This window comes from Taudactylus pleione, unplaced genomic scaffold, assembly GCF_031769625.1.
Source record: "Taudactylus pleione unplaced genomic scaffold, aTauple2 ptg002172l, whole genome shotgun sequence".
NCBI classification, from domain to species: Eukaryota; Metazoa; Chordata; class Amphibia; order Anura; family Myobatrachidae; genus Taudactylus; species Taudactylus pleione.
In genome coordinates this window covers 441,868-467,487 of record NW_028286566.1, presented here as the reverse complement: position 1 = coordinate 467,487, position 25,620 = coordinate 441,868, and the positions used below count along the sequence as shown (strand labels likewise).

Genomic DNA, 25,620 nt, shown 5'->3' with positions numbered 1-25,620 from the left:
GTAGGACGCTTATTTTTTAGTCACCCCTGTAGCTGCCGTTAGTGTCACCATCATTCCTTTCCCACCCCCCCGGCAGCAGCTTGCCATGTCATGAGCACAGTGGAGGGACAGAGTGACTGACAGCTTGTTAGACCTGTTTTGCAATATGCGCGGTGTGATTTAGTGGAGCAGCGCTGTCACAGTGACCGCATTCTCAGGAGATGTGTGAGGACCTGCAGCTGTCTGTGGTGGGGGGGAGGGTAGAGCTGCAGTGTGATCTCAGGGTAGCACTGAATAGTGTATTTTATCTGCAATGCATATCTGAAAAACTTCAACTTTCCTTCCCTTTTAATGTCTTTATATAGTTTGCAAGATTGTTTCAGTTAAAGCCTATATTGGCGTTTCAGTATGGGTGTTTCTGTGAGTTGGATCTACAGATTTTAACCAGGCTGCTACAATGTAATGGCTGAAGAGCATGGGACGTGTGGTAACGCAAGGTTCCTGAAATTGTGACAGCTTATGCAATATTCATTGTAGTGTAAATGACTGATTTTTGTACTGGAAAGGGAAGTGTCCCATGAGTGCTTCCTGCTGTATTGTAGTGTCCTAATACAAGGTCCCTTTTATTACAGAAAAGGCCCTTTTTAGCCTCTGTCTTCTGTGGAGAGAGATGCTAAAGTGTTATTTACTCCCTGACAATGGTAAAATAAGCGTAATATGAATTTATGTTACAGTGCATCTGTAAAGTATTCACAGCGCTTCACTTTCTCCATATTTTTATTTATTTATTTATTTATTAATTAACAGTTTCTTATATAGCGCAGCATATTCCGTTGCGCTTTACAATTGGAAACATTGATAGAACAAAACAGGGTAATAACAGACAGACATAGAGGTAAGAGGGCCCTGCTTATGTTACAGCCTTATTCCAACATGGAATAAATTCATTTTTGTCCTCAAAATTCTACACCCAATGGGGGAGACGTATGAAGCCCAGAAGCGGTATCAGCGCACGTTATGTGCGCTGATAGAGCTTCTCCCCGGTGTATGATCGGGGGTCTGGTCGTTATCGACAGCTACAGCCTGGCGCTAGCCTATCCCCACAGCAGGGACAGCGCTTTCCCTGCTGCAGCGGCTGCCGGCTCCAGGCTGCACGAGGGGGTCTCGCGATACTTGCGAGATCCCGCGCATGCTCAGTGGAGCCGGCTGGGACTGACACACAGCGCTTCAGCCTAGCTGTAGTCTCTAGCGGGTAGCGCTGGAGGGGGGAGTTAACGCTCCCCATCTCCGCCATATGAGATGTTTATACATCTCATTGGTAGTGCTTCCTGCTTCGCCTCGGTGAAGAGGGATAGCGTTCTAATGGCACGTTAAGTGCAGCTATCATACATCTACCTCAATACCCCATAACGTGTAAAACTTTTTTTTTAGATTTTTGCAAATTTAATAAAAAAACACAAAACACTAAAGCTGCATACACACACAACGATTTAGTAAATGAACGATTTTAGTAAACTATATTCAAGGGAAAAATGAACGAATATCGTTTACTAAAATCGTTCATTTACTAAAAGTAATGAATGATTTTTTTTTTTGAACTACAAACGATTTTTGCATATTCCCTTACTGAAAATTTTTGAGTTGGTCAGTCTGACTGAACTACAAACGTGAACGCGCATGAACAATAATCGTTCATCGTTTTAACTCAGAAAGTGAACGATTATTTCAACGATTGAATGATAAACTATATCGATAATCGTTCAAAAAATCGTGTGTGTATGCACCTTAAGAAATCACATGTACATAAGTATTCACAGCCTTTGCCATGAAGCTCAGGTGCATCCTGTTTCCACTGATCATCCTTGAGATGTTCCTACAGCTTAATTGGAGTCCACCTGTGGTAAATTCAGTTGATTGGACATGATTCTGAAAGGCATACACCTGTCTATATAAGGTCCCACACTTGACAGTGCATGTCAGAGCACAAACCAAGCATGAAGTCCAAGGAATTGTCTGTAGACCTCCGAGACAGGATTGTCTCGAGGCACAAATCTGGGGAAAGGTACAGAAAAATATCTGCTGCTTTTGAAGGTCCCAACGAGTACCGTGGCCTCCATCATCCGTAAATGGAAGAAATTCGGAACCACCAGGACTCTTCCTAGAGTTGGCCGGCCTTCTAAACTGAGCGATCGGGGGAGAAGGGCCCTAGTCAGGGAGGTGACCAAGAACCCGATAGTCACTCTGTCAGAGCTACATCATTCCTCTGTGGAGAGAGGAGAACCTTCCAGAAGGACAACCATCTCTGCAGCAATCCACCAATCAGGCCTGTATAGTAGAGTGGCCAGATAGAAGCCACTCCTTAGTAAAAAGCACATGGCAGCCCGCCTGGAGTTTACCAAAATGCACCTGAAGGACTCTCAGACCATGAGAAACAGAATTCTCTGGTCTGAAGAGACAAAGATTGAACTCTTTGACGTCAATGCCAGGCGTTCTGTTTGGAGGAAACCAGGCACCGCTCATCACCAGGCCAATACCATCCCTACAGTGAAGCATGGTGGTGGCAGCATCATGCCGTGCGGATGTTTTTCAGCGGCAGGACCTGGGAGACTAGTCAGGATAGAGGGAAAGATGAATACAGCAATGTACAGAGACATCTTTGATGAAAACCTGCTCCAGAGCGCTCTTGACCTCAGACTGGGGCGACTGTTCATCTTTCAGCAGGACAACGACCCTAAGCACACAGCCAAGATATGAAAGGAGTGGCTTCAGGACAACTCTGTGAAGCCAGAGCCCAGACTTGATTCCAATTGAACATCTCTGGAGACATCTGGAAATGGCTGTGCACCGACGCTTCCCATCCAACCTGATGGAGCTTGAGAGGTGCTGCAAAGAGGAATGGGCGAAACTGCCCAAAGATAGGTGTGCCAAGCTTGTGGCATCCTATTCAAAAAGACTTGAGGCTGTAATTGGTGCCAAAGGTGCATCAACAAAGTATTGAGCCAAGGCTGTGAATACTTATGTACATGTGATTTCTTAGTTTGTTTGTTTTTTTTTAATTTAAATTTGCAAAAATCTCAAACTTTTTACACGTGGTCATTATGGGGTATTGTGTGTAGAATTTTGAGGACAAAATTAATTTATTCCATTTTGGAATATGGTTGTAACCTAACAAAATGTGGAAAATGTGAAGCGTTGTGAATACTTTCCGGATGCACTGTATATTGTTGGAGGTGGGGAAGGTTACTTTTATATACAGATATGTCCTATTTTTATAATCGTTGCTTTAGTTGCACTAAATAGCCTCTCTCAGCGCACCAACTACTGTGCATCACGGCCAGGCTGAGCGTCTTTTTTTTTGCTGGTAATGTGCATCTTTTTCGCATAATTAGAACACATAGAAGCGACAACACTATATTGCTAGCGTACGCAGATCAATTTGTTGTGCGAAATTTGGACATCTGTGTGCGGCTGAGTCTGAAGAAGGGCTCCTGCGCGAGAGGCCTCCGCTTTTGTTCACGCCGCGTTCTGTTGTACTGGTAAAGACGCAGCCCGACTCCTCTGGTATACTGTCAGCAGCTTTTTGAGTCTTCAGTGTGCCATAGACACATACAGAAATCCGGTGCTCTACTCCTCTCTGAGGGTCTCAGTCGCATTGACCGTCTCTCGCCATATGGTGTGCTGACAACCAGTAAGTGAGGACACCTCTGTAGCAGCAGTGGGAGAGCCACTGGGAGCTCTGATACATACTGCAGTTACAATAATCTCTAACGAAAGCATTTGACTAAATTGCAAAATAAAGATCTGCAGTAGCCACATGTCATAAAGTCGCTTTTAAGGTGCCCATCCACTAGCCGATGACACTGTACAATTGCACGATTACGACATCGTAATTGTGCAATCGCTCAGTAATCGGCTGCAAATCGTGTATCCAAATGTCGGAAACTACCAGTGATGCGTGCTTCCGCTAGTCGTTTCCGACATCAATCATCGTCCGAACATGCAGGCCAATCTGCCGATAATGACAGATTGGCCATGTTCGGGGATGATTGCTGTGCCTACACTTAATGTTCAGTCGTACAGTGTAGACACTACACCCTCCTAGGGGAACGACTGTACTATTACGATGTCGTACTCGTACCATCTTTCCCTGATCTACTAGTGGATGGGCACCTTTTAGTCCGGGATTACATAGTTGCTGCGATAAGTGATGATTATCTGGAATTTATATCTAGAAGACTGGAATACATTGAGGATCTTGTGGCTGAGGTGCTAGATTGTTCCTCCATGTGACGAGGGTGCTGGAGCGGAAACACTGCTCCATCCTTGAAGGTAAAACACAAACATGGCTTCCAGAAATAACTTGCGGGCGGTTTCCCTGGGTGATTACTGCAGAGGATGTTTCCTGTGAGTGCGGCTGAAGACACCAAGTTGTGCTCGGACGGGCTTGTTTTTGGAAGTGGAATAAGATGCATCTCTTTAAGCTGGCTCCAGGTTTGTGCACGGAGTGTGAGGGGTCACTGACAGACGCCTGTGGAAGCTGTTGTAACCACATTCAGCTGCTGTAACCACATTCAGCTGCTGCCAGAAACATACCAGTCATCTGTTCTCAGAAAGTCACACGGCGGAAAACCATTGGGAAAAATAGATTTATAATAACACAGAAGTACACACCGCAAGGTGCTGTCAGATTATGGGGCTTTCAATCGCGCGCAGCTACGGCCGTTTGTTTCTGTTGCCGTACTCGCGAACTTGACTACCGCAAAAGTCGCTAAGGCAGTCGCAGCAGCGCACGACTGTGAGGCTGAATGAGAATAGGCTGGGTCGCTCGCTTTGTGCGTCTTTAGATGCTACCATTGAACGTACCATTGCAACTTCCACCTGCCCTATACCACGCCGCGGGGCGCATGCGCGGTGCTACTCTTCAGCGATGTAGACACGTGCACAGCTGTACAACAATGACCATTTGCACGAATAGCTGCATTCCGTTTGAATCAGAACCAGTCCCTAAGTATTTATACAGAGTAAGTCTCTGAATAATCCAATATTGTATTGGAAGTTTAGGGCTTTTAGGGGCCGATTTTATTATAACTTGCCATCTCCCCCTGATAATAAGGATTCCTTTATCTCTGTAATTAATGACAATAATGAATCCTTATTTGTAAGGATGTATAATTTCTGAGTCGCTGGGGGAGAGGCTGCAGTAGGATTGCGTCCCGCCAGTCAATGAGAAGTCATGTGATCACAATCCCATTACTTCCTGCTTTGCCTCCTCAGCATCACAACTGTGCACGCGGCGATGTCCGTCGGCGCACGAGCAAACCTGAGCCACAGGTGAAAGGTAGCCAATAGGCTAAAGCCATCTGAAGATGGTGTTAGTGACTGGAGCCAAGCATTCCAGAGCTTGGTAAATCGGTAAGCACAGCAGCCCCCCTAGAAACCTATGGGGGGGTACGGCTACTGTCAGAAAAGGAGGGACGGCAGCAGTCCAGCTTTTTGGTGGAGGGTAACTATCTCACTATCTCTCTGACAGAACCATAATTTGCAGGGAGTTGCTGGGCCAATGGAATCGGATTCTTATACTTGTGCAGTGCCAGTAAGCGGCACAGTGTGACGTTGACCAACCAGTGTTACATAGCGTGCGGGTCACGTGACAAGACTAGCGGAAAGCTGTCTCTGCCTGTCGCCTCTCTGTGCGCTGTGTCCTCCACAATCGGAGCAGACCTCCTATGTCCTAGACACAGCAGTCCGTCACCTGACCACCTTGTATTATGGAATGAGGCGAGCACCCTACGGACTGCGTTTTGGGACTACGTTTGCTGGAGTGGGGTAACAGCCATCAGATAAACTGAGAGACGGATGTGGTGGATAATTCACAAGGGCTCCAAATCCTCTGTGTTAAACATCCCATCCAGTTATTGTAGTGACCTAGGATGACCTGAGAACAGGCAGGGTGTACATAGGAGGACACTGAAGCTATCTTTTCATTACTGACAATGGGGCTGATTATGAGATGGGAGCAAAGCAAGTAACTTTGCACCTTGGTAAAACCATGTTGCATTGCGGGGGCAGAGAGAGTTATAAGCTGGGTACACACCTATACAGTCGTCAGACAGATCTTCCGATTCCCGACCTGACGTGTGAATCCACAAGTGTGTACCTAGCTTTAGATATAGGAGGGGCGTGTCTAATCTCAGATCTAAACTGCAGGGGTAAAAATAAAGCTGCCCAGTATCTGTGGGCTGCATGCAACATCAGCCAATATTTACCCTGCATGCAAAAACAAAAAATAAATTTGCCACCTCCAGGAGCAAAGTTGCTGCTTTTTTTTTTTTTTTTGCTTTGCTCCCTACTTCAGCCCCAGTCAGAACAATAATCAATTACAATATCCACATTTCACTGCACCCCAGAGTTGCTATAATTATGCCAGCTTACAGGTACTGTAGGTTCTGTGTTGTAAAGTAAAACTGTGTACAGTAGTAATGCTAAGCGGATATTAGCGAGGGCAAACCGTACCTAGAGGGCAGATTAATGTGGAGATATTTCAGCGTTTCTGTCGCTAAAATTCCCTCACTTGTCCCCGATTAGTGGCCCCCTTCACTGCCCGGCCCTGTGTACCCCACGTAAATAACTAAGTGAGAAGCCACCAGCTCCCTCCCCTGTGTGATCACATGTAATGCGGTCTCCTTGGCAGGCTGGGAGACGCTGTTTAATTAAGGTGGTTTCTGTTTGAGTTGTATAACATTAATTATGCAACCCTTCGCCTGTTAGCCGCCAAGTGTTTATTGAGCTGCTGGGAGCCTTGATGCAGCAGAGACACATTACAGACCAGTGTCCTCATGCAGACCATGCTTAATGCTTACAGAGCTCTATGGAGACGTCATGGCAAAAACGGGTTTGTTATAGTGTCATTTAAATGTGGTGTTTAATTTACAATTTACATTTTTCACTGTTTTTAGCCTCCTGGCACAGCTGAAATCCTGCAGAGTCTCTGATCTTGACGATCGTATTAAAGAATTTGCAGCAAAGTTATCTCTAATACCAAGCCCACCGCCAGGACCCCTTCATCTGGTAATGAATTCTTTCTCTCCATAGATATCCTCGGGGAGAGAATATTGCAGGTTTCCAGGGTGTACTTGTTTGTGCACAGACCGGGTTACTGGGTTCTTAAGTAAAGATCGGCATCCTGACGTTCGGGAATATAGTTTTTTCTCTCGCGCGCTTTTGCTCTCTCGCGCGTTCGCTCTCTCGCTCGTGCTCTCTCGCTCGCACTCACATACTCACACACACTGGAGCCCCTGCTGCAGAAGACCCGGCTTCTGACGATGGAGGCTGAAAACCGCTTCGGAAGGTGAGTAATTAAGCTAATCGGAAACTTCCAATTCCTTAAATAGTCCTCAGAGGGGTGCCGCCGGGGTCCCAGAGCAAGTCCCGCTGATTTTTCCTCAAATTAACGTTTTTTGGAAATATCAGACTTGCTCTGGAGGTGCGAGGGGGGAAAAAAAAAACCTCCCGGAGCTCAAAATAGCAAAAACCCTGCAGCTAACTGAATAGGAAATTGCAGGCGCGGGATTTTTGTTAATCTCACACCTAATTGAATATGCCCCAAGGGGTGCAATTACATTTATTATGTTTGCATGCTGGGTAAATACCGGCTGCTGTTGCCTGTAGCCCACAGATACTGGACATTGTTATTCTTACACTGCAATTCAGATCTCAGTTTGGACACACCCGTTCCCAAATAAAAATCTCTCTACACATGTTACATCTGCCGCCGCCCAATCCCCCTTCCTGGTGAGCATCACGGTTTTACTAAGGTGCAAAGTTATTTGTTATATTTTTGCTTTGCTCTCAAATCTGAATTAGCCACTATATCTCTGTCTCTCTTTTTTTGGGCACCCTGACCAGGACTTTAAACGGGTTTAACCGTTATACAACCGGTCTAATAGGGCGTGAAGAACGCAATAATTAATGGGCGCTCAGAATAATTGAATTGCAACATTGCCGCCCACAAACAATTGAATCGCCTCTCATCTTCTGAAAGGGATTAGGAAGTCCTAAAACAAAACTTGTCATTCCAGGTGTTCAGCATGAAGCCCCTCCAGATCTTTTTTCCTTCGCGGAAGGATCCAGACAGCCCGATAATCGACTTGGATCTTCATCTTCCATTTCTCTGCTTCACTCCCAAGCAAGTGCTGCAGGTAGGTGTCACCAGATGAGGCATTAAGGATCATGGGTGGGGGCACATGGACACCCTTTTCCAGGTTCACAGGCGCTCATGTCTAACTTTCATTGCTGCAGGAGATGCCTAACGCGACCTAAGCTTGCTGCATGTAAGGAGCTTAGAGCACCGGAATAGCTTCCCAAGGTTTACCAGAGATTTGGGCACTTCTCCTAAATGCTGCTGTCAGTGTTCGATGCTCTAAGCATGGCAGCCCAAGTGCCCATGTGACACCATCCTAATCCTAGTAAAGGCACCACCATACTCCTGTGCCAGAGCAGTTGTACTTGTTCGGCCCATCCCACCTCTACCATTGTTGACCCCCTCTTGTTCATTCTTCAGATCATGGCCTGTATCCTGACCGAGCAGAGAATCGTCTTCTTCTCATCAGACTGGGCTTTGCTCACCCTCCTTGCCGAGTGTTTCATGGTCTACCTCCACCCCATAAAGTGGCAGCACACGTTTGTGCCCATCTTGTCTCGGCACATGCTGGATTTCATCATGGCACCAACGACCTTCCTCATGGGCTGTCACTTGGATCACTACCAGGAAGTCTGCGAGGTTGGACATTTGGGATGTTGCCCATCAAACGAAAAAAATGTTATGTGTTATGTCGTTGTTCACCTATTGCCATTGGCTGTTTCATGGAGGTTGTGTAATCCCTAATAATTCATGTCGAGGATAAGCGTCATTATTGGGTTATACCGGTAGACCTACTCCTACCGATGCGTCTACATACATCTTAAACAGCCTTTCTAGTCACGCCATGTTGTGGTGTGACCTGGTAGCGCTGAGCGTGACTTTATACCTTTTTAAATGCGTCTTATTCACAAAGCGATGCTAATATTTAGCACAAGCAGCTTTTGCTGATTAAAATTATATGCTGCATGCCTATGTTCTCTGGGCCTGATTCAGAGCCGCTCGTAAGAGGCCGCTCGTTCGCTCTGAGCGATTTTCGCACAACTGCGCATGCGTATGGGTCGTAATGCGCATGCACAAAACTCATTGCGGTCGGAAACCGTGCGCTCGTAAAACAGCGAGGGGCTGCAAATGTGATTGACAGAATGTACCGTTTGTGGGTGGTAACAGGGGAAGGTGCTTGAAAATGGGGGAGTGGAGATCCGAACGCAGGCGTGCCAAACGGTCAAAAGGGCGTTTAATGGGAGTACATAATTAGTAAAGGAGCGTCATCGACCACATCACTTGGTTGTCTCTTAGCCTGAACTGCTCGCAGTTATAGCGGTAAGAAAATCCTACCACAAGAATAGCGAGCAGTTCAGATGCCTTTCGATGTTCCCGATTAATCTAATATATACCGGAGATGACGTGTGTTGCGAACGGCAAAGGGGCGTCTTTACAAAATAGCGAGCGCATTTTTCGAATGCTCGCTCAGACATAGAGGCGTCAACACACCGCAAAGAGCGAGCGCTGAATTTAAATATCCGGACCCTTTTTTAGAACGTCCGTCCGCAAATAGCGTCCGGCTCTGAATCAGGCCCTCTGTGCGACTGCGGGTGTATCTGCATGCGAAACCCTACGTTCGTGTCACAACCGCTGGCGCTGTAACGTAGCATTTTGCACGCAGATACACCTGTGAACAAGACGTATTTGGAAGTAAAACGTCGTACAAAAAGGCGCCCCGTGGTGCCAAGTTGCAAGACGCTCAGGCGTTAGGCTTAACGCGACTTGTAGCGCACAGTGGTAAGATGTATGTGGACCCATCTGTAGGTGATGAAGTACAGATGGTTGGGCATGATCTTATAGTGCTGAGGTTCCTATATGACTAATGGTGCTATACTCGTATCTAACAATCCAGCCTTTTTATTTCTTTCATTTATTTATTACCAGTTATTTATATAGCGCACACATATTCCGCAGCGCTGTACTTGAGTATTTGGCCATTCACATCAGTCCCTGCCCCTGTGGAACTTACTAATATATATTCCCTAGCACATGCTCACACACATACACACACTAGGGGTCATTTTTGGCATTAGCTAATTAGCCTACCAGTGTATTTTTGGATTGTGGGAAGGAAATCAGAGCACCCGAAAAAAAAAAAAAAAAAAAAACACGCACGCACAGGGAGAATATACAAACTCCACACAGTTGGTGCGAATGGAACCCAAGACCTCATTGCTGTGCGACAGTAATGCTAACCATTACACCAACCATGCTGGGGATTGGGGCAGAATTGTGACGTTTTATGGAGTACAGTAAATTTGACTTTGTTCTCTTTCTTAGGGTAACATCACACGGTTTTGTGTGTAGAATGCCTACGCGATGTAGCGCATACAAACTGCGCAATATTAACGATTTGTCGTTTCGATGCGCGGAAACGGCCAAATCGTTAACAATATCGTGTAGTGTGTACCCAGCTTTAAATAGAATTATGTTTATTAATGGATTCGCTATGGAATAGTGAAAACGTGAACATGCACGCTGATCATCTTTGTGCCCATCACTGCACGGCATAGGCGAAATGACTGTCGCACAATATATGTAGGCACAGTGCTGGCAGACGTGTGCTAACCGGTCACGGGCACTGGCTTATAACATATGGCCCGTTACTTGCTGCATGCTGTCACATTTACAAGTGTTGTACATGTAGTTTGCACTTAGCAACAGTTGACTTATTCACAAATACGCAGCTTCTCCTTCCTTGGCCTTAGAAGGTATATTATCTTTCTTCTGTTCCTTTTTTATTCCTGTTGTTAACACATTTATTTTTGACGTGACCCCGTGTAACAGATAATAGGCAGGTTCTGTTATTCCCTGGTATGTGTGGCATAATGACCAGTGATGTGCATTGTCCTGCTGTATATAAAGCAGTGTTTGTTCTGCTGTTTGGACAGGTTGCCTCCATCACTAAGGCATTGGGGTGACCTTTAGCACTGTGACATTATTAGGAGGTGGGCTGTACAAGGGCTCGGTTCTGTTCTGCGCAGTACTCCAAGACAAACATCGGAATAGCCTGTCCTAAATGGGGCTGAGCCTGCTTGCTTTTTTCTTCTTATGTGAATGTTCGCGTATCTGTGCGCCTGCCTGCTGATGGCCGGCCCGCCCACTGTGTTTTCCGTCCGAATCTGTCATCATTAGTATCGGGACTTGCACCCACTCCTGTGCTGCGTGCAAAACATCCAACTAAAACAGGCGTCCCATGTACCCCAGCACGCTGTGAACGAGCACGGTAGTCTACCGACACGCCCATGACAATCTCGCCACCTGTATCCCCTGAGACAGATCAGTTCTCGCTGCTTCTTCCCTCTCTGCTGTCTCCTGTCACCCTCTCTGCTTCTTCCCTCTCTGCTGTCTCCTGTCACCCTCTCTGCTTCTTCCCTCTCTGCTGTCTTCTGTCACCCTCTCTGCTGTCTCCTGTCACCCTCTCTCTGCTTCTTCCCTCTCTGCTGCCTCCTGTCACCCTCTCTCTGCTTCTTCCCTCTCTGCTGTCTCCTGTCACCCTCTCTGCTGTCTCCTGTCACCCTCTCTCTGCTTCTTCCCTCTCTGCTGCCTCCTGTCACCCTCTCCCTGCTTCTTCCCTCTCTGCTGTCTCCTGTCACCCTCTCTGCTGTCTCCTGTCACCCTCTCTCTGCTTCTTCCCTCTCTGCTGTCTCCTGTCACCCTCTCTGCTGTCTCCTGTCACCCTCTCTCTGCTTCTTCCCTCTCTGCTGTCTCCTGTCACCCTCTCTGCTTCTTCCCTCTCTGCTGTCTCCTGTCACCCTCTCTCTGCTTCTTCCCTCTCTGCTGCCTCCTGTCACCCTCTCTCTGCTTCTTCCCTCTCTGCTGTCTCCTGTCACCCTCTCTGCTGTCTCCTGTCACCCTCTCTCTGCTTCTTCCCTCTCTGCTGCCTCCTGTCACCCTCTCTCTGCTTCTTCCCTCTCTGCTGTCTCCTGTCACCCTCTCTCTGCTTCTTCCCTCTCTGCTGTCTCCTGTCACCCTCTCTGCTGTCTCCTGTCACCCTCTCTGCTTCTTCCCTCTCTGCTGTCTCCTGTCACCCTCTCTCTGCTTCTTCCCTCTCTGCTGCCTCCTGTCACCCTCTCTCTGCTTCTTCCCTCTCTGCTGTCTCCTGTCACCCTCTCTGCTGTCTCCTGTCACCCTCTCTCTGCTTCTTCCCTCTCTGCTGCCTCCTGTCACCCTCTCTCTGCTTCTTCCCTCTCTGCTGTCTCCTGTCACCCTCTCTGCTGTCTCCTGTCACCCTCTCTGCTTCTTCCCTCTCTGCTGTCTCCTGTCACCCTCTCTCTGCTTCTTCCCTCTCTGCTGCCTCCTGTCACCCTCTCTCTGCTTCTTCCCTCTCTGCTGTCTCCTGTCACCCTCTCTGCTGCCTCCTGTCACCCTCTCTCTGCTTCTTCCCTCTCTGCTGCCTCCTGTCACCCTCTCTCTGCTTCTTCCCTCTCTGCTGTCTCCTGTCACCCTCTCTGCTGTCTCCTGTCACCCTCTCTCTGCTTCTTCCCTCTCTGCTGTCTCCTGTCACCCTCTCTCTGCTTCTTCCCTCTCTGCTGTCTCCTGTCACCCTCTCTGCTGTCTCCTGTCACCCTCTCTCTGCTTCTTCCCTCTCTGCTGTCTCCTGTCACCCTCTCTCTGCTTCTTCCCTCTCTGCTGTCTCCTGTCACCCTCTCTCTGCTTCTTCCCTCTCTGCTGTCTCCTGTCACCCTCTCTCTGCTTCTTCCCTCTCTGCTGTCTCCTGTCACCCTCTCTGCTTCTTCCCTCTCCGTTACCTCCTGTCTTCAGTATTATTATACTATTATACCAGCTTTTATTTACTTTGAACTTTTTTGTTTTTTCTTTCTCGTTATAGGAAGCTGAAGATATGATCTTGATTAACATAGACAATGGCAGCATTTCCAACTCCTTGATTGAGGATGAAGACGAGTCTGATGTTCCAGATTTTCCCGTACAGGCCGCAGAGACGTTTCTATGCAGGTAAGTGGCTCTACGTAAGTCAATGGTCATAAGGTATTATTGTGCTACGGGAGTTCCCTGGAAGGGGGTAGAGGGCTTGTAAATTGTCAGGGTGAAGGTACTTTGGTGTTTTTTTTTTTTTTTTATCAGTGGACCTTATTCGGAATGTAGGTCTTGTGCCAGTTATAAACCTTTCTACTATTACAGATGTAGAATCCGTGTCCCACACTTAGGCGGACACTGACTAAGATGATTCTGCCTTAGGTGGCTCCTGCTCTCACCACCAGCTGCTGCTGTGGACTGTGGTTAAGATCTTCAGTCGGCTGGGTGGTGTGGTGACCATTACCTAGACCAGGGGTAGGGAACTCGTGGCACTCCAGCTGCTGTGGAACTACACCTCTCATCATTCCCTAAAACAGTTTTGTAATTAGGGCATGCTAAAACTGGAGCAGTACATGCTGGAAGGTGTAGTTCCACAGCAGCTGGAGTGCCACAGGTTGTCTATCGCTGCTCCCAGTGCTCTCCCGTCTTGCAGGCTCTGTTCCGGCCTGCTGACCATGGACACCTTTAACTTGCAGCTGGGAGATATGTACCGTCTGCAGCTGCTCTGCATATAGCAATAAACGGGTGGGGAGTAGGGGGGAAGCCTAATGCTCAACTTACAGGAGAGTTCCCTGAATGCCACAAACCCATGCTGATATTCCACCCTGTGCTACAGTATCCCACATACACAGTAATATTGATGATGATGATAAAGCTTCATGTAGTGGAAGCGAAACTAGTTAGAGGATTTTCATCAAGTGACACATTCGTTTTGCTGACCCTGGACACCCGCTTATTTCCACGGAGAGCCATAAGCGCTATATATATTGCGGTGACGGTGCCTGCTGGCTGGATTCAGGACGGTGAGAGATAATCAGGCGGTCATGTGTTGACCATATTACAGCCTCAGGATTTCCCCGTCAGAGGATAACCTTGTCCATTGGCCAGGTGGTAGGAGATACCAATAAACGCTACACCTCTTCAGGATATACAGGTGGATTATACGTACGCTTCAAATTAGCGTGAAGTCCATGTTTCCTAAATAACATTATACTGTTTACATCTTTGGAAATCATTTCAGCGTTACCCCTTGTTTAAAACCCGGAGGTAGAATCAAGGGGATATTAGGACTCTCACATGTGGACTTTGATCGGGTGAGAACTGTTAGATCAAGATTGGTCACATTATATATGAAATATACAATTTTTTATATATATTTTTTATGTTTTTTGCTTCCTTTAGTAAACTAGCCAGTTATGCAGGTTTTTATTAGGAACTAAGAAGTTCCATGGCAATGCATGATAGTCTGTACAGACTTTTATAATATTAAGGTGATTGTTATGTCATTTGTATACCACTATTGACATGCTTATTGTGTGTTTATTAAATATATGTTAGATTTATTTGGTGTCTTGAATTAATTTCTGCCACGTTAAGTATTTATTTGTAATTACAAGTCCAATTAGCACAACTCCACCAGTGTAATAATTGATGAAATAAAGCCAAGCAACCGGCAATGTGTACATTTCTTTATGTGCATCAGTTTGTGAGAGTGATAAATGGACCGGTAACCATGTGGAAAGGCTAGTTTCTGCATATTTTAGTTACCAGGCCATTCATCGTCATGGGTCCTAAATGTGCCACCGGATATTCAGCAAACTCCGAAAACTGAAAGCTTGCTTGCGAGAACAAGCGCCATCTTCAGATGATGGCACTTGTTCTCGGATCCCCGCTGTATCCTATGGGAAGGAGTTTTGGGGATGCGAAACACTCCGCCACCTTCTCACTACCTCCCCGGGGGCGGGTGGCCGCGCCGATGGGGAGGAGGTAAGTAACGCAGCAAACTTCTGTATTTCGGAGCAGCTGTCCCTGCACCGGATGATACTTAAGTATCCCTCGCAGCGAGATCAATACTTAATCATCGGGGGGCCATACAGCCTCAGATGATGAATTGGCCCCTTTTATATTTAGCATAGCTGAGGTGAATCGCTAAGTAACTGTGGGGGAGATGTGTCAAACCTCGGAGAGAGAGAGAAAGTACGAATCAATCATTTTCTAACTGCCATTTTCCCAACAGTGTTTGAAAAATGACAGTTAGGAGCTGATTGGTTGGTACCTTATCTCTCTCCGCTTTATATCTCTCCAAGGTTTGATGCATCTCCCCCTTGTATAACTGAGATGTAGACATCCCATCTGTGGCAGGATAAAGAGTCTCGGCTTGCCCAATCCCACAGTTCAGGTGTAATGCCAGAAAAGGCTAAGCCTGGCGGGTTAGTCCTATAAGCTGTCCTGTTCCGGCTGGAGACCATTACTCTTTGTGTCCCGCAGGGTGGAGAATCTTCAGCTGCACTACGACCTGGAGCTGTCCCATCGCGCGTCATCTCTGGACATCGGGGAGCAGAGGCTGCGGAGGAGGCTGTGGCAGCAGAACCTGAACTGCGAGATACAGGAGATAGCTCTGCAGCTCATCGTGGACATATTCCGGTAAATAGTGTCTGTTTAATTCATGTCTGTATCCTGCGGCCGGATCCTTTGTGCATGGGGAGGGGGGGGGGGGGGCAGTATACATTTGTACCCAGGGAGCGGCTCCGTGTCCTGTCCCAGGGCCAAGTGCTTCTGTGCTTGTATCTGACTGATCTTACGGCTGGTATATCATAGTTAATACTATTTATATAGATACAAATCTATTTAAAATTGGATGCATAGTTAATGCAAGTTACAGGACCATTTTTTTTTTAAGATTGGGTGTTCCATAAAGTGGGAAGTCATAAGGGATAATGGCCCTCATTCAGAGCCGCTCGCTAGCGGCAGTACGCTCGTTCCGAGCGATGTTCGCACATCTGCGCATGCGTACGGTTTTTAGTACGCATGCGCGAACCAGTCAGTGCGGCCGAAAATCGTTTTACGCTATATAGCGAGTGCCTGCTATTTTGAGTGACAGAATGAGGCGTATGTGGGTAGTAACAGGGGAAGGTGCTTGAAAACGGGGGTGTGGAATTAGATCGCAGGCGTGCTTAAAGGCCAAAACGGGCGTTTTAAGGGAGTGCATAATTAATACAGCAGCGTCATTGACCACGTCACTTGGTTTTTATTAACTCAGAACTGCTCGCAAAATAGCGGTTGAAAAAACCAACCACAAGAATAGCGAGCAGTTCATACGCTGTACGATGTACTCGATTAATCTAATAGCGGATATGACGTATGGTGCGAGCGGCCAGGGGGCGTTTTTATCAAACGAGCGTATGTTTTGCTCGCTCGTTCAGACTTAGAGGTGTGAACAGACTGCAATGTGCGAACGGATCATTTGAATAGCCACCCCTTGTTTTTGAACGAACGACCGCAAATAGCGAACGGCTCTGAATGAGGGCCAATGGTCTGACTCCTCAGCTATTATCAGTAGGGATGAATGGGTTCGGATTTACTCTCTTCTTATCGCCACTTTACCGCAAGTTCTGATTAGTTCGGATTTATTTTATTGGCTATCCAAAACACGTGATAGCCGATAGCCAATAGAATGCCGTTTTGAGAACCGAGTAAATCCGAACCCGCTCATCCCTAATTCTCAGTCTGTTAGCGAAACATTATAACTCGCACTAGCTCTTTGTTCTCTGTGCTCCTATATTGTAATACCGTACAAGCAAATTTAAATCCCCAGTTGACCCCATGTTGTAATGGTTCTATGCTCCCTATGCTTGGCAGAGACGTGAAGGCCCACCTCAATTATGAGCACCGAGTATTTAACAGCGAGGAGTTCCTGAAGACCCGGAGCCTGGAGGACCAGCCGTTCTACAAAAAGGTGATTGTCCCATATTTAGCTACTATTTTACTAGTTCCCCCCACGCACATGAACGCAAACCTGAAATGTAACATTTTCACATTGGGATAAAGGAAACTGACCAGTAGGTCCAATTACAACGCCTGCAACCACACGCGCCACCTTTTGTGCCATTGCGTCGCTGTGGAACAGAACCGTCCGGGTCCTATGTTTTGGAATCCTGTACTTACAGTGTAATACCCCTGCCCTCACCACTAATGGTCCATGCTGTCTTGTACAAGACCTTTAAATTCAGTCACGAGAGAGTTTCTGCAATGCAGCTGTCACTTGCCAGTGGTCCTCTGATCAGCCTTACTGACATGTAACCATATAAACATCTCCAGGGTAACCGGTCGTGGTGGTCAGTGGTCGCTGGGTTAAGTTCTTTTAATTTGCTTTCTTCCGGGTTTGCCCGTTGACTTCCTGAAGAGCTGCTGCATTTTAGAACAACTCAAATTTGCGCTTCGCTCATTATTCCTCATACATAGGTGTAAAAGGCAGAAAATTCGAAGAAAAAATAAAATGAGTATTCATATAACAGAAAAAAAATATATCAAATTGTACAGCAATGTTCTAGGCGCTGTGTTTTCCCTTGTGTGAGGATACAAAAATATCACCATAAGGGATTATAAAAAAAAAAAAAAAGTGACTTTACCTACACACAGGGGAAACTGAATATAACTTACATTATCTGGGACTTGAACATATAAAAAAACCAAAACTTAGTATAGTACTGTGCAATAAGTTGTACAGTGCATCCGGAAAGTATTCACAGCGCTTCACTTTTTCTACATTTTGTTATGTTACAGCCTTATTCCAAAATGGAGTAAATTCATTTTGTCCTCAAAATTTTACACACAATACCCCATAATGACTACGTGTACAGAGTATTTTGAGATTTTTGCAAATTTAATTAAAAAAAAACAAAAGAATACTTAAGGTGCATACACACACAACGATTTTTTGAACGATTATCGATAAACTATATCGTTAAAAAACATCGTTCACTTTCTGAGTTAAAACGGACGATTATCGTTCATGCGCGTTCACGTTTGTAGTTCAGTCAGACTGATCAACTGAACGATTTTCATTAAGGGAATATGCAAAAATCATTTGTAGTTCAAAAATATCGTTCATTACACTAATGGTGGGTACACACTACACGATATGCTCCCTGAGCGATATCGTGTAGTGTGTCCCCGGCAGGCTGTGCTCAATGTCGTTCATGACATTGAGCACAGCCGCTGAACGATATCATTAACGATATCGTTCAGCGCCGGGCTCTCTCCCCCATTCCCCAACATGCAGCAACCTGACGAGATCGTCAGATTGTGCTGCATGTTCAGACAATGGACAATGTCGGAAACGACCAGCGGGAGTGCACATCGCTGGTCGTTTCCGACATAAAAGTGCACGATTTGTGACGATTACTGAGCGACTGCACGATTACGATGTCGTAATCGTGCAGTCGCTCAGTAATATCGCACAGTGTGTACCCACCATAACAAATCTGACAGATAATCTGACAGAAAATCGTTGGTAACAAAATCGTCGTGTGTGTGTGTATGCAGTTTATGAAATCACATGTACATAAGTATTCACGGCCTTTGCCATGAAGCTCAAAATTGAGCTCAGGTGCATCCTGTTTCCACTGATCATCCTTGAGATGTTCCTACAGCTTAGCTGGAGTCCACCTGTGGTAAATTCAGTTGATTGGACATGATTTTGAAAGGCATACACCTGTCTATATAAGGTATAAGGTTCCACACTTGACAGTACATGTCAGAGCACAAACCAAGCTTGAAGTCCAAGGAATTGTCTGTAGACCTCCGAGACAGGATTGTCTCGAGGCACAAATCTGGGGAAAGGTACAGAAAAATATCTGCTGCTTTGAAGGTCCCAATGAGCACAGTGGCCTCCATCATCCCTAAATGGAAGAAGTTCGGAACCACCAGAACTATTCCTAGAGTTGGCCGGCCGTCTAAACTGAGCGATCGGGGTAGAAGGGCCCTAGTCAGGGAGGTGACCAAGAACCCGATGGTCACTCTGTCAGAGCTACAGCATTCCTCTGTGGAGAGAGGAGAACCTTCCAGAAGGACAACCATCTCTGCAGCAATACACCATTCAGGCCTGTATGGTAGAGTGGCCAGACGGAAGCCACTCCTTATTAAAAAGCACATGGCAGCTCGCCTGGAGTTTTCCAAAATGCACTTGAAGGACTCTCAGACCATGAGAGACAAATATTGAAACGTTTGGCGTGAATGGCAGGCGTTCTGTTTGGAGGAAACCAGGCACCGCTCATCACCAGGCCAATACCATCCCTATAGTGAAGCATGGTGGTGGCAGCATCATGCTGTGGGGATGTTTTTCAGCGGCAGGAACAGGGAGACTAGTCAGGATAGAGGGAAAGATGAATGCAGCAATGTACAGAGACATCCTGGATGAAAACCTGCTCCAGAGCGCTCTTCACCTCATACTGGGACGACTGTTCATCTTTCAGCAGGACAACGACCCTAAGCACACAGCCAAGATATCAAAGGAGTGGCTTCAGGACAACTCCGTGAATGTCCTTGAGTGGCCCAGCCAGAGCCCAGACTTGAATCCTATTGAACATCTCTGGAGAGATCTGAAAATGGCTGTGCACCGACGCTTCCCATCCAACCTGATGGAGCTTGAGAGGTGCTGCAAAGAGGTATGGGCGAAACTGCCCAAAGATAGGTGTGCCAAGCTTGTGGCATCATATTCAAAAAGACTTGAGGCTGTAATTGCTGCCAAAGGTGCATCAACAAAGTATTGAGCAAATTTGCAAAAATTAAAAAAAAAAAAACTTTTTACACGTTGTCATTATGGGGTATTGTGTGTAGAATTTTGAGGACAAAAATGAATTTATTCCATTGTGGAATAATAAGTAATTGTATGGAGAAAACACCGGCGCACTCTGAAATTGAGCAGCCAATGTATGTGACCTACTGTTCCCACCAAGGAATATAATTTCCACGACATTAAAAAGGGTTTTTTCACCATAGTATGCTCTGAGGTCACTCAGAGTCAAAGATATATATGAATTGGAACCGTACCGTGATTGGCACCAGATTTATCTGCTGGTGGAACTGTTGGACCATGTACGGCTAGCTGAACCAGGGGCTTGAAGGGAGCAGGGTGGTTTATCCGGAGACTCCCCATACACACTCTTGAAGCACCAAATCTGGTGCCAATCACGGTATGGTTCCAATTCATATATATCTTTGACTCTGAGTGACCTCAGAGCATACTATGTGTGAAAAAAACACTTTTTATTGTTGTGCAAGCTATATTCCTGTGTCATTCAATTTTTTAATCCACTGCACTATATAGCACTTTTCTACCCTTATATATATAATATAAAAAATGAACAAAGGGGGTGCACTCACCAGTCTTCTAAAATTAGTTTTTATTTCATCTTTTTAAAAAAATTTTGCTTACAGGCTGCGTCTTTTTGATGGACGTGCATGTCGACTGCCCGATTGATATTAGCTTAATGAGTCAATATATGAAAACTCTGTTAGTTACATCTTCATTTAAATTAATGGGTTATATGGTGACGTATACGTGTTTGTCTGCGTCACCGGGTCCCTAGTGTTCTTGTATATTACTTTGTGATTTGATTGCTCCGGGCGCTAGCATCGACAGATGAAGTGCAGGACACACTAACAGCGGTTGTCATGACTGCTGTATTAGCTTGCGTGCCACTTGGCAGGAAATGGTACCGGCTTGCGTGCCACTTGGCAGGAAGTTTGGGGAGTTGACACGCACGCTAGCGGGGGATGCAGCTCGATTATACCTGTAAGGTTTGTTTTTGTATATGTGTCTGTTAACATGTTTTTTTTAATTACTTTTCATTTTTTAGTGTTAGTCTTGGATTGGCATTATTGCACAATTAGAAATGATGTCTTCATGTCTCTATTGTTTGTACTCACATGATTGTGAGGGAGGAGTCTCTTAATTGGACTCAGGTATATATTGATGCAAAGTACTACTTGGAATTGTACCTTGACAGGACCGAAACGTCGGAGCTTTACTATGATGCTGTAAACATTTTTTAAAAAGATGAAATAAAAAATAATTTTAGAAGACTGGTGAGTGCACCCCCTTTGTTCATTTTTTGTATGCAGGGATACAGGTGATCCCATTTGGGTGGCTACCCCAGCAATTGGATTTTCAGACGTGAGCGTGGACTAATACTGGAGATATATATATATAATATATATATATATATAGATATATATAGATAGATATAGATAGATATAGATATATATATATATATATATATATATATATATATATATATAAAATCCTGGAAAGAGAGACAACATTGGATTAACGTCAGAACAATCTATATGAATTCGGATGTTTAAAAGACAGACACATTATAAAGACTATACATGTTTACAATTATCTGTATGAAACTCCCGACAAGCGCCGTATGTATGTGGCTGACTTTTTATTGTATTTTACCATTTTGGAATAAGGCTGTAACATAACAAAATGTGGAAAAAGTGAAGCGCTGTGAATACTTTCGGGATGCACTGTATGTAATCATTAAAATTGGGGGCATCTCTAAGGTGTGATGTTTAACTTCTAACACCACGCTGCTACTGTCATTAACATATATGTGCATCACCCCATACTCCCAAGCCTAAATGGAGGCAAGTACATGCTACCCTCAGCTCAAAATACAGGCACAATTCTGCAGAGAAGAAGAAAGGAATACATAGAGTACATGTCCAATATACGTGTCACTGGGTCCAACATATTCCGCCATTCAGGAGAACACAGACTACCCACAGGGAACCAGTGACACCATTCTCTTGTATACTGCCCTTCACCTTTTATGTAGGCATTGGTAGGGGGCATTTGCTACTGATGGTACTGAGGAGACTGGGGGGGTAGTGAAGATCAGAGACTGATAGCCGGTCACCATCCGATAGTGTTACAGCCGCCTCCGTTTTTATGGAGAACTGTGATGTACTGTTGGTGTTAGGTTGTGAAAACATTCCAATTCTGCATGTGGTACAACCAAAACCAGGTGGTGTGATACATGTGTACTCTCTGCTTCTCTTAACATCTCTGCATTCTAAGGAACTTGTGATATTGTGGTATGTAGCGAGTTCAAACACTTCTGGATTTCTCGCTTATTTGGGGCAGTAGTTGGCAGTTTCGGCATGTAAGCAGGTTACAACATGAGTGTCGGCTCTCTGAATGTATCCGTGGCCTGTGGGAGGATTAAATAATTATTTCTCCATACGTTGTTGTAGGTTTTGGGCACGTACATGTTCCACTCCTTTCTGAAAGCTCGCCTTAACAAGAGAATGGACGACTTTGCCCGGATGGAGCTGGACACGACCTCAGAAATTGATGGGTGAGTTATTAGTGTGATCTGCAAGTGTTGATTACTGTACACTGAGAAGGGCTGAGCAGCGTCATTCATTGGGTGCATGAGGGGAACGTTCCGCACTAGGCAAGAGATGCCAGGAAAATATAGGTAGGTAAGCAACTTTAGGGCATAGCCGGGCACATTGGCATGTGTGTTGCCCTCAGTTGGGATGTAGTTAACATAGCTACAACCAGCATCCCGTCTGACGAAATCCCGGCGCCAGAATGCCACTAGCCGGCCAGAACACCGGCGCCGGAATACAGACAGTGGTGGACATCCTGATGCCGGAATCTCGACCGCCAGGATGCTGATCGTAAGTATAGCGGGGCTTGTTAGGTCTTAGCCGCAGGGGGAGGCAGGTGGGGAGGGTTAGGTTTAGGCATCACGGAGGGGGGGAGGTGGGTTAGACCAGGGCCAGGGGAGGGGGAGGTTAGAGTTGGTACCCCCGGGGGTTTGTAAGGGTTAGGCACCACTGGGGGGGAGGGTTAGGTGTAGGCACCAAGGAGGGAGGGTTAGGGTAAGAGGTGGGGAGGGTTAGTGTCACCATATAGGAAAAGAGGGTTAGGGGAAGGAGGGGGACGGTTAACATACTTACCGGACACTTGTCGGCATCCTGAGCATCGGGACGCTGCTGTCGGTATGTTGACCGATTCCCCTCAATTATGGTGCCCACAAGAGTCCAGTATGTGTGGTTCAGGCAGAATGAGGGGTGCAGAGGTGCAAAACAAAATTCTCTTTGTTGGGGCTGATTCACAGCAGTTAGCAGACACCACTGCATCCTAATACTGAGATCCCCTAAATCAGACCCCAAGTGTTATATACAATGGCGTCCTGTGACAGCGCATTTCCTTCTCGATGCGTCTTTGAATGCTCCGTAGAAACTTTGGCCTCCTCTGTGAGCAACAACTTACAATGTCACGTCCGCGTCCGCTTACCCGCCCCCGTGTTACCTCCCAGGAACGCCCAGACACCATTCCACTGATCGTGCGTCCAATTCTGTTCTGCCTCTCCATGCGGTAACGAGCGCTGTGCGACTCCAACACATGCGCAGAAGAATGAACATCGCCCATATGTGTGACTGCCACCATAGAATGCGACTCAGAGTTACGTCCTTACATAGGGAATATGTATTTATTTAAAATGGACCCTTTTATTTCATATATCCTAAAGATACAGATAGGTCAAAACTGTACATTTTAGTCGATGATAAATGACGCAGTTGCATATGTAAATGACTCTTATCATTTATCAATTATTAGGTATTTTAAATTTTGATCTGTCTAATTTTTAGGATACACATACATCTATCCTCCGTGCGCTAAAAGTCGCGTTACACACAACGCGTGAGAGATGTAGCACCAAGCCTCTTTTCGTGCGACTTTTTACCGTTTAACTGAATCTTAGTCGCACAGCGATGCAAATAGGAAGCAGAAGCAGCTTCTGCTGATTAAAACGATATGCGGCATGCTTATGTTCTGTGTGTGTATCTGCATGCGAAATGCTGCGTTACAGAGTCAGCGGCGGCATTTCGCACGCAGATACAGCCGCAGTCGCACACAGAACATTAGACAATGCTGCATATCGTTTTAATAAGCATAAGCTGAGTGCGCGTCCTATTCGCATCGCTGTGAAAATAAGACTCATTTCAAGGTAAATAGACGCTCGGCGTTACCGAGCCATGGCGCGACTGGAAATGTTTAACACGCAAGGAGCCTAGATGTATGAGGACACATCTGTATATGAAATAAAGGTTCTGTGTTGTTTTGCACCTTTGCGCCCCTCATTTTGTCAATGTCATTAATTTCAAAAGAAAAGTAATACAGGGAAATCTATTAACATGGTGTTACTGTGCGGAAAAGTGGCTGTAACCCATAGCAACCAATCGAGGGTTAGTTTTCATTTGGTAAACTGCTAGGAAAGTGGCAGTTGGAATATGATTGGTAGTGAAGAGCTGCAGCGCATTTTTCAATTCACCCGTTTACCGAAATCTCCTCCTTAGTTTGTGTCCTATATTGCTCCTCCTCTTGAGTATTTTGTCCTGTTTTATAACCTGCAGGGGGCGCTGTTGCACCTGATGCCTATGAAGACGTTTAGTCTGGGACAATTAAAAGCTGTTTTATTGGCAGCAATATACGTACAGGACACGATACTTATAGTACCATTATTATTTAGTACATGAAGCTTGCACCCCCTGCTGCTCACATAACTTAATTACCCCAACCTGTAAGAGAGCGCTGGGCGGACAGCTGCTGCTAATACTTCACTTGTGTTTGCAGGAGGTCGAATTTGTTTTTTGAAAACCATAGACGGCGAGCCACCGAGAAACTAAAGCGCTTTCGCCCGGAGCACATGTTCAGTAAGAAGCTGGTTATCAGCATGCCAAACCTGCTGGACATCAAGGTGACCGATGTGCCCACAGGACCACTCTCCCTAAGGAGACCCCCGCAGGAGAATGGTGAGGAGGGGGGCTGAGCGGTTTATTTGGTCTAAGGGAAGCCTTGCTGGGATAAGGTGCAAATAGATTTGTATTAACTCTATTGTGTTTCCAAGTGATTTGTTTTTCATTTGTCATTTCGGCATGGGTCTGTGGACCTCATTCAGAGCCGGTCGCACAGAGCGTGCGGGCGGTCTGAATGAGGGGAGGACCTCTTGAATTTTCACCCACCCTTAACACCCACAGCCTTATGACCGCCTAAGGTGATGGTCGCGATGGTCAAGACCATCGCGACCTTCGGGGCTTACGACGAAACCCTAGGGTAGGGTCTCCCTTGTCGTAAGCCCTAGAGAGCTTCTGGCTCTGTCTGAGCCGGAAGCTCTCCACTGACATCACTAGTGATGTCAGTGGGGCCTCCCCCAAACGGTAGGCGTTCCCATGGGAACGCCCCCGTTTGGGCTGCCACCCCCCCGGCCCGCCTTCCAAACGAGGCGAGCTGTCGATGTTTAGCTGTCAATCAACACCGACAGCTCGCCCCCTTTGGATCGAGACCCGCTACGACCGGCGCTGTTGGTCGTAGCGGGTCTCACACATGCGCACGCCGGCACCGTCGTGCGCATGCACTGTGGGGAGCCATCGACCCGGTCCGAGCGCATCGGCGCTAACGACCAGGTCTGAATGACCCCCCGTGTGTGGCTTGTCTGCACGCCCCTGTCTGTGCTCATCAGTCCTTACACGTTAAGGGGCATATGCAATTGGGGGCGAGAATTGCAACAATATTTTTTGCTATTCAATTAGGAGCAGGGTTTTTGATTTATTTT

At 46.3% G+C, this 25,620-nt stretch overlaps 1 protein-coding gene across 1 annotated transcript in view; it reads left to right on the top strand.

Moving 5' to 3' along the window:
• The window catches only part of DENND3 (DENN domain containing 3), a 95,379-nt gene that overhangs the window by 26,486 nt on the left and 43,273 nt on the right, over nucleotides 1–25,620 (top strand). The window contains exons 5-12 of the mRNA XM_088465834.1: nucleotides 6,936–7,047; nucleotides 8,058–8,177; nucleotides 8,540–8,758; nucleotides 12,993–13,117; nucleotides 15,467–15,622; nucleotides 16,838–16,934; nucleotides 22,247–22,350; nucleotides 24,642–24,820. Coding sequence (XP_088321960.1) covers nucleotides 6,936–7,047; nucleotides 8,058–8,177; nucleotides 8,540–8,758; nucleotides 12,993–13,117; nucleotides 15,467–15,622; nucleotides 16,838–16,934; nucleotides 22,247–22,350; nucleotides 24,642–24,820 — 1,112 coding nt within the window. The remainder of the gene's footprint in view (nucleotides 1–6,935; nucleotides 7,048–8,057; nucleotides 8,178–8,539; nucleotides 8,759–12,992; nucleotides 13,118–15,466; nucleotides 15,623–16,837; nucleotides 16,935–22,246; nucleotides 22,351–24,641; nucleotides 24,821–25,620) is intronic.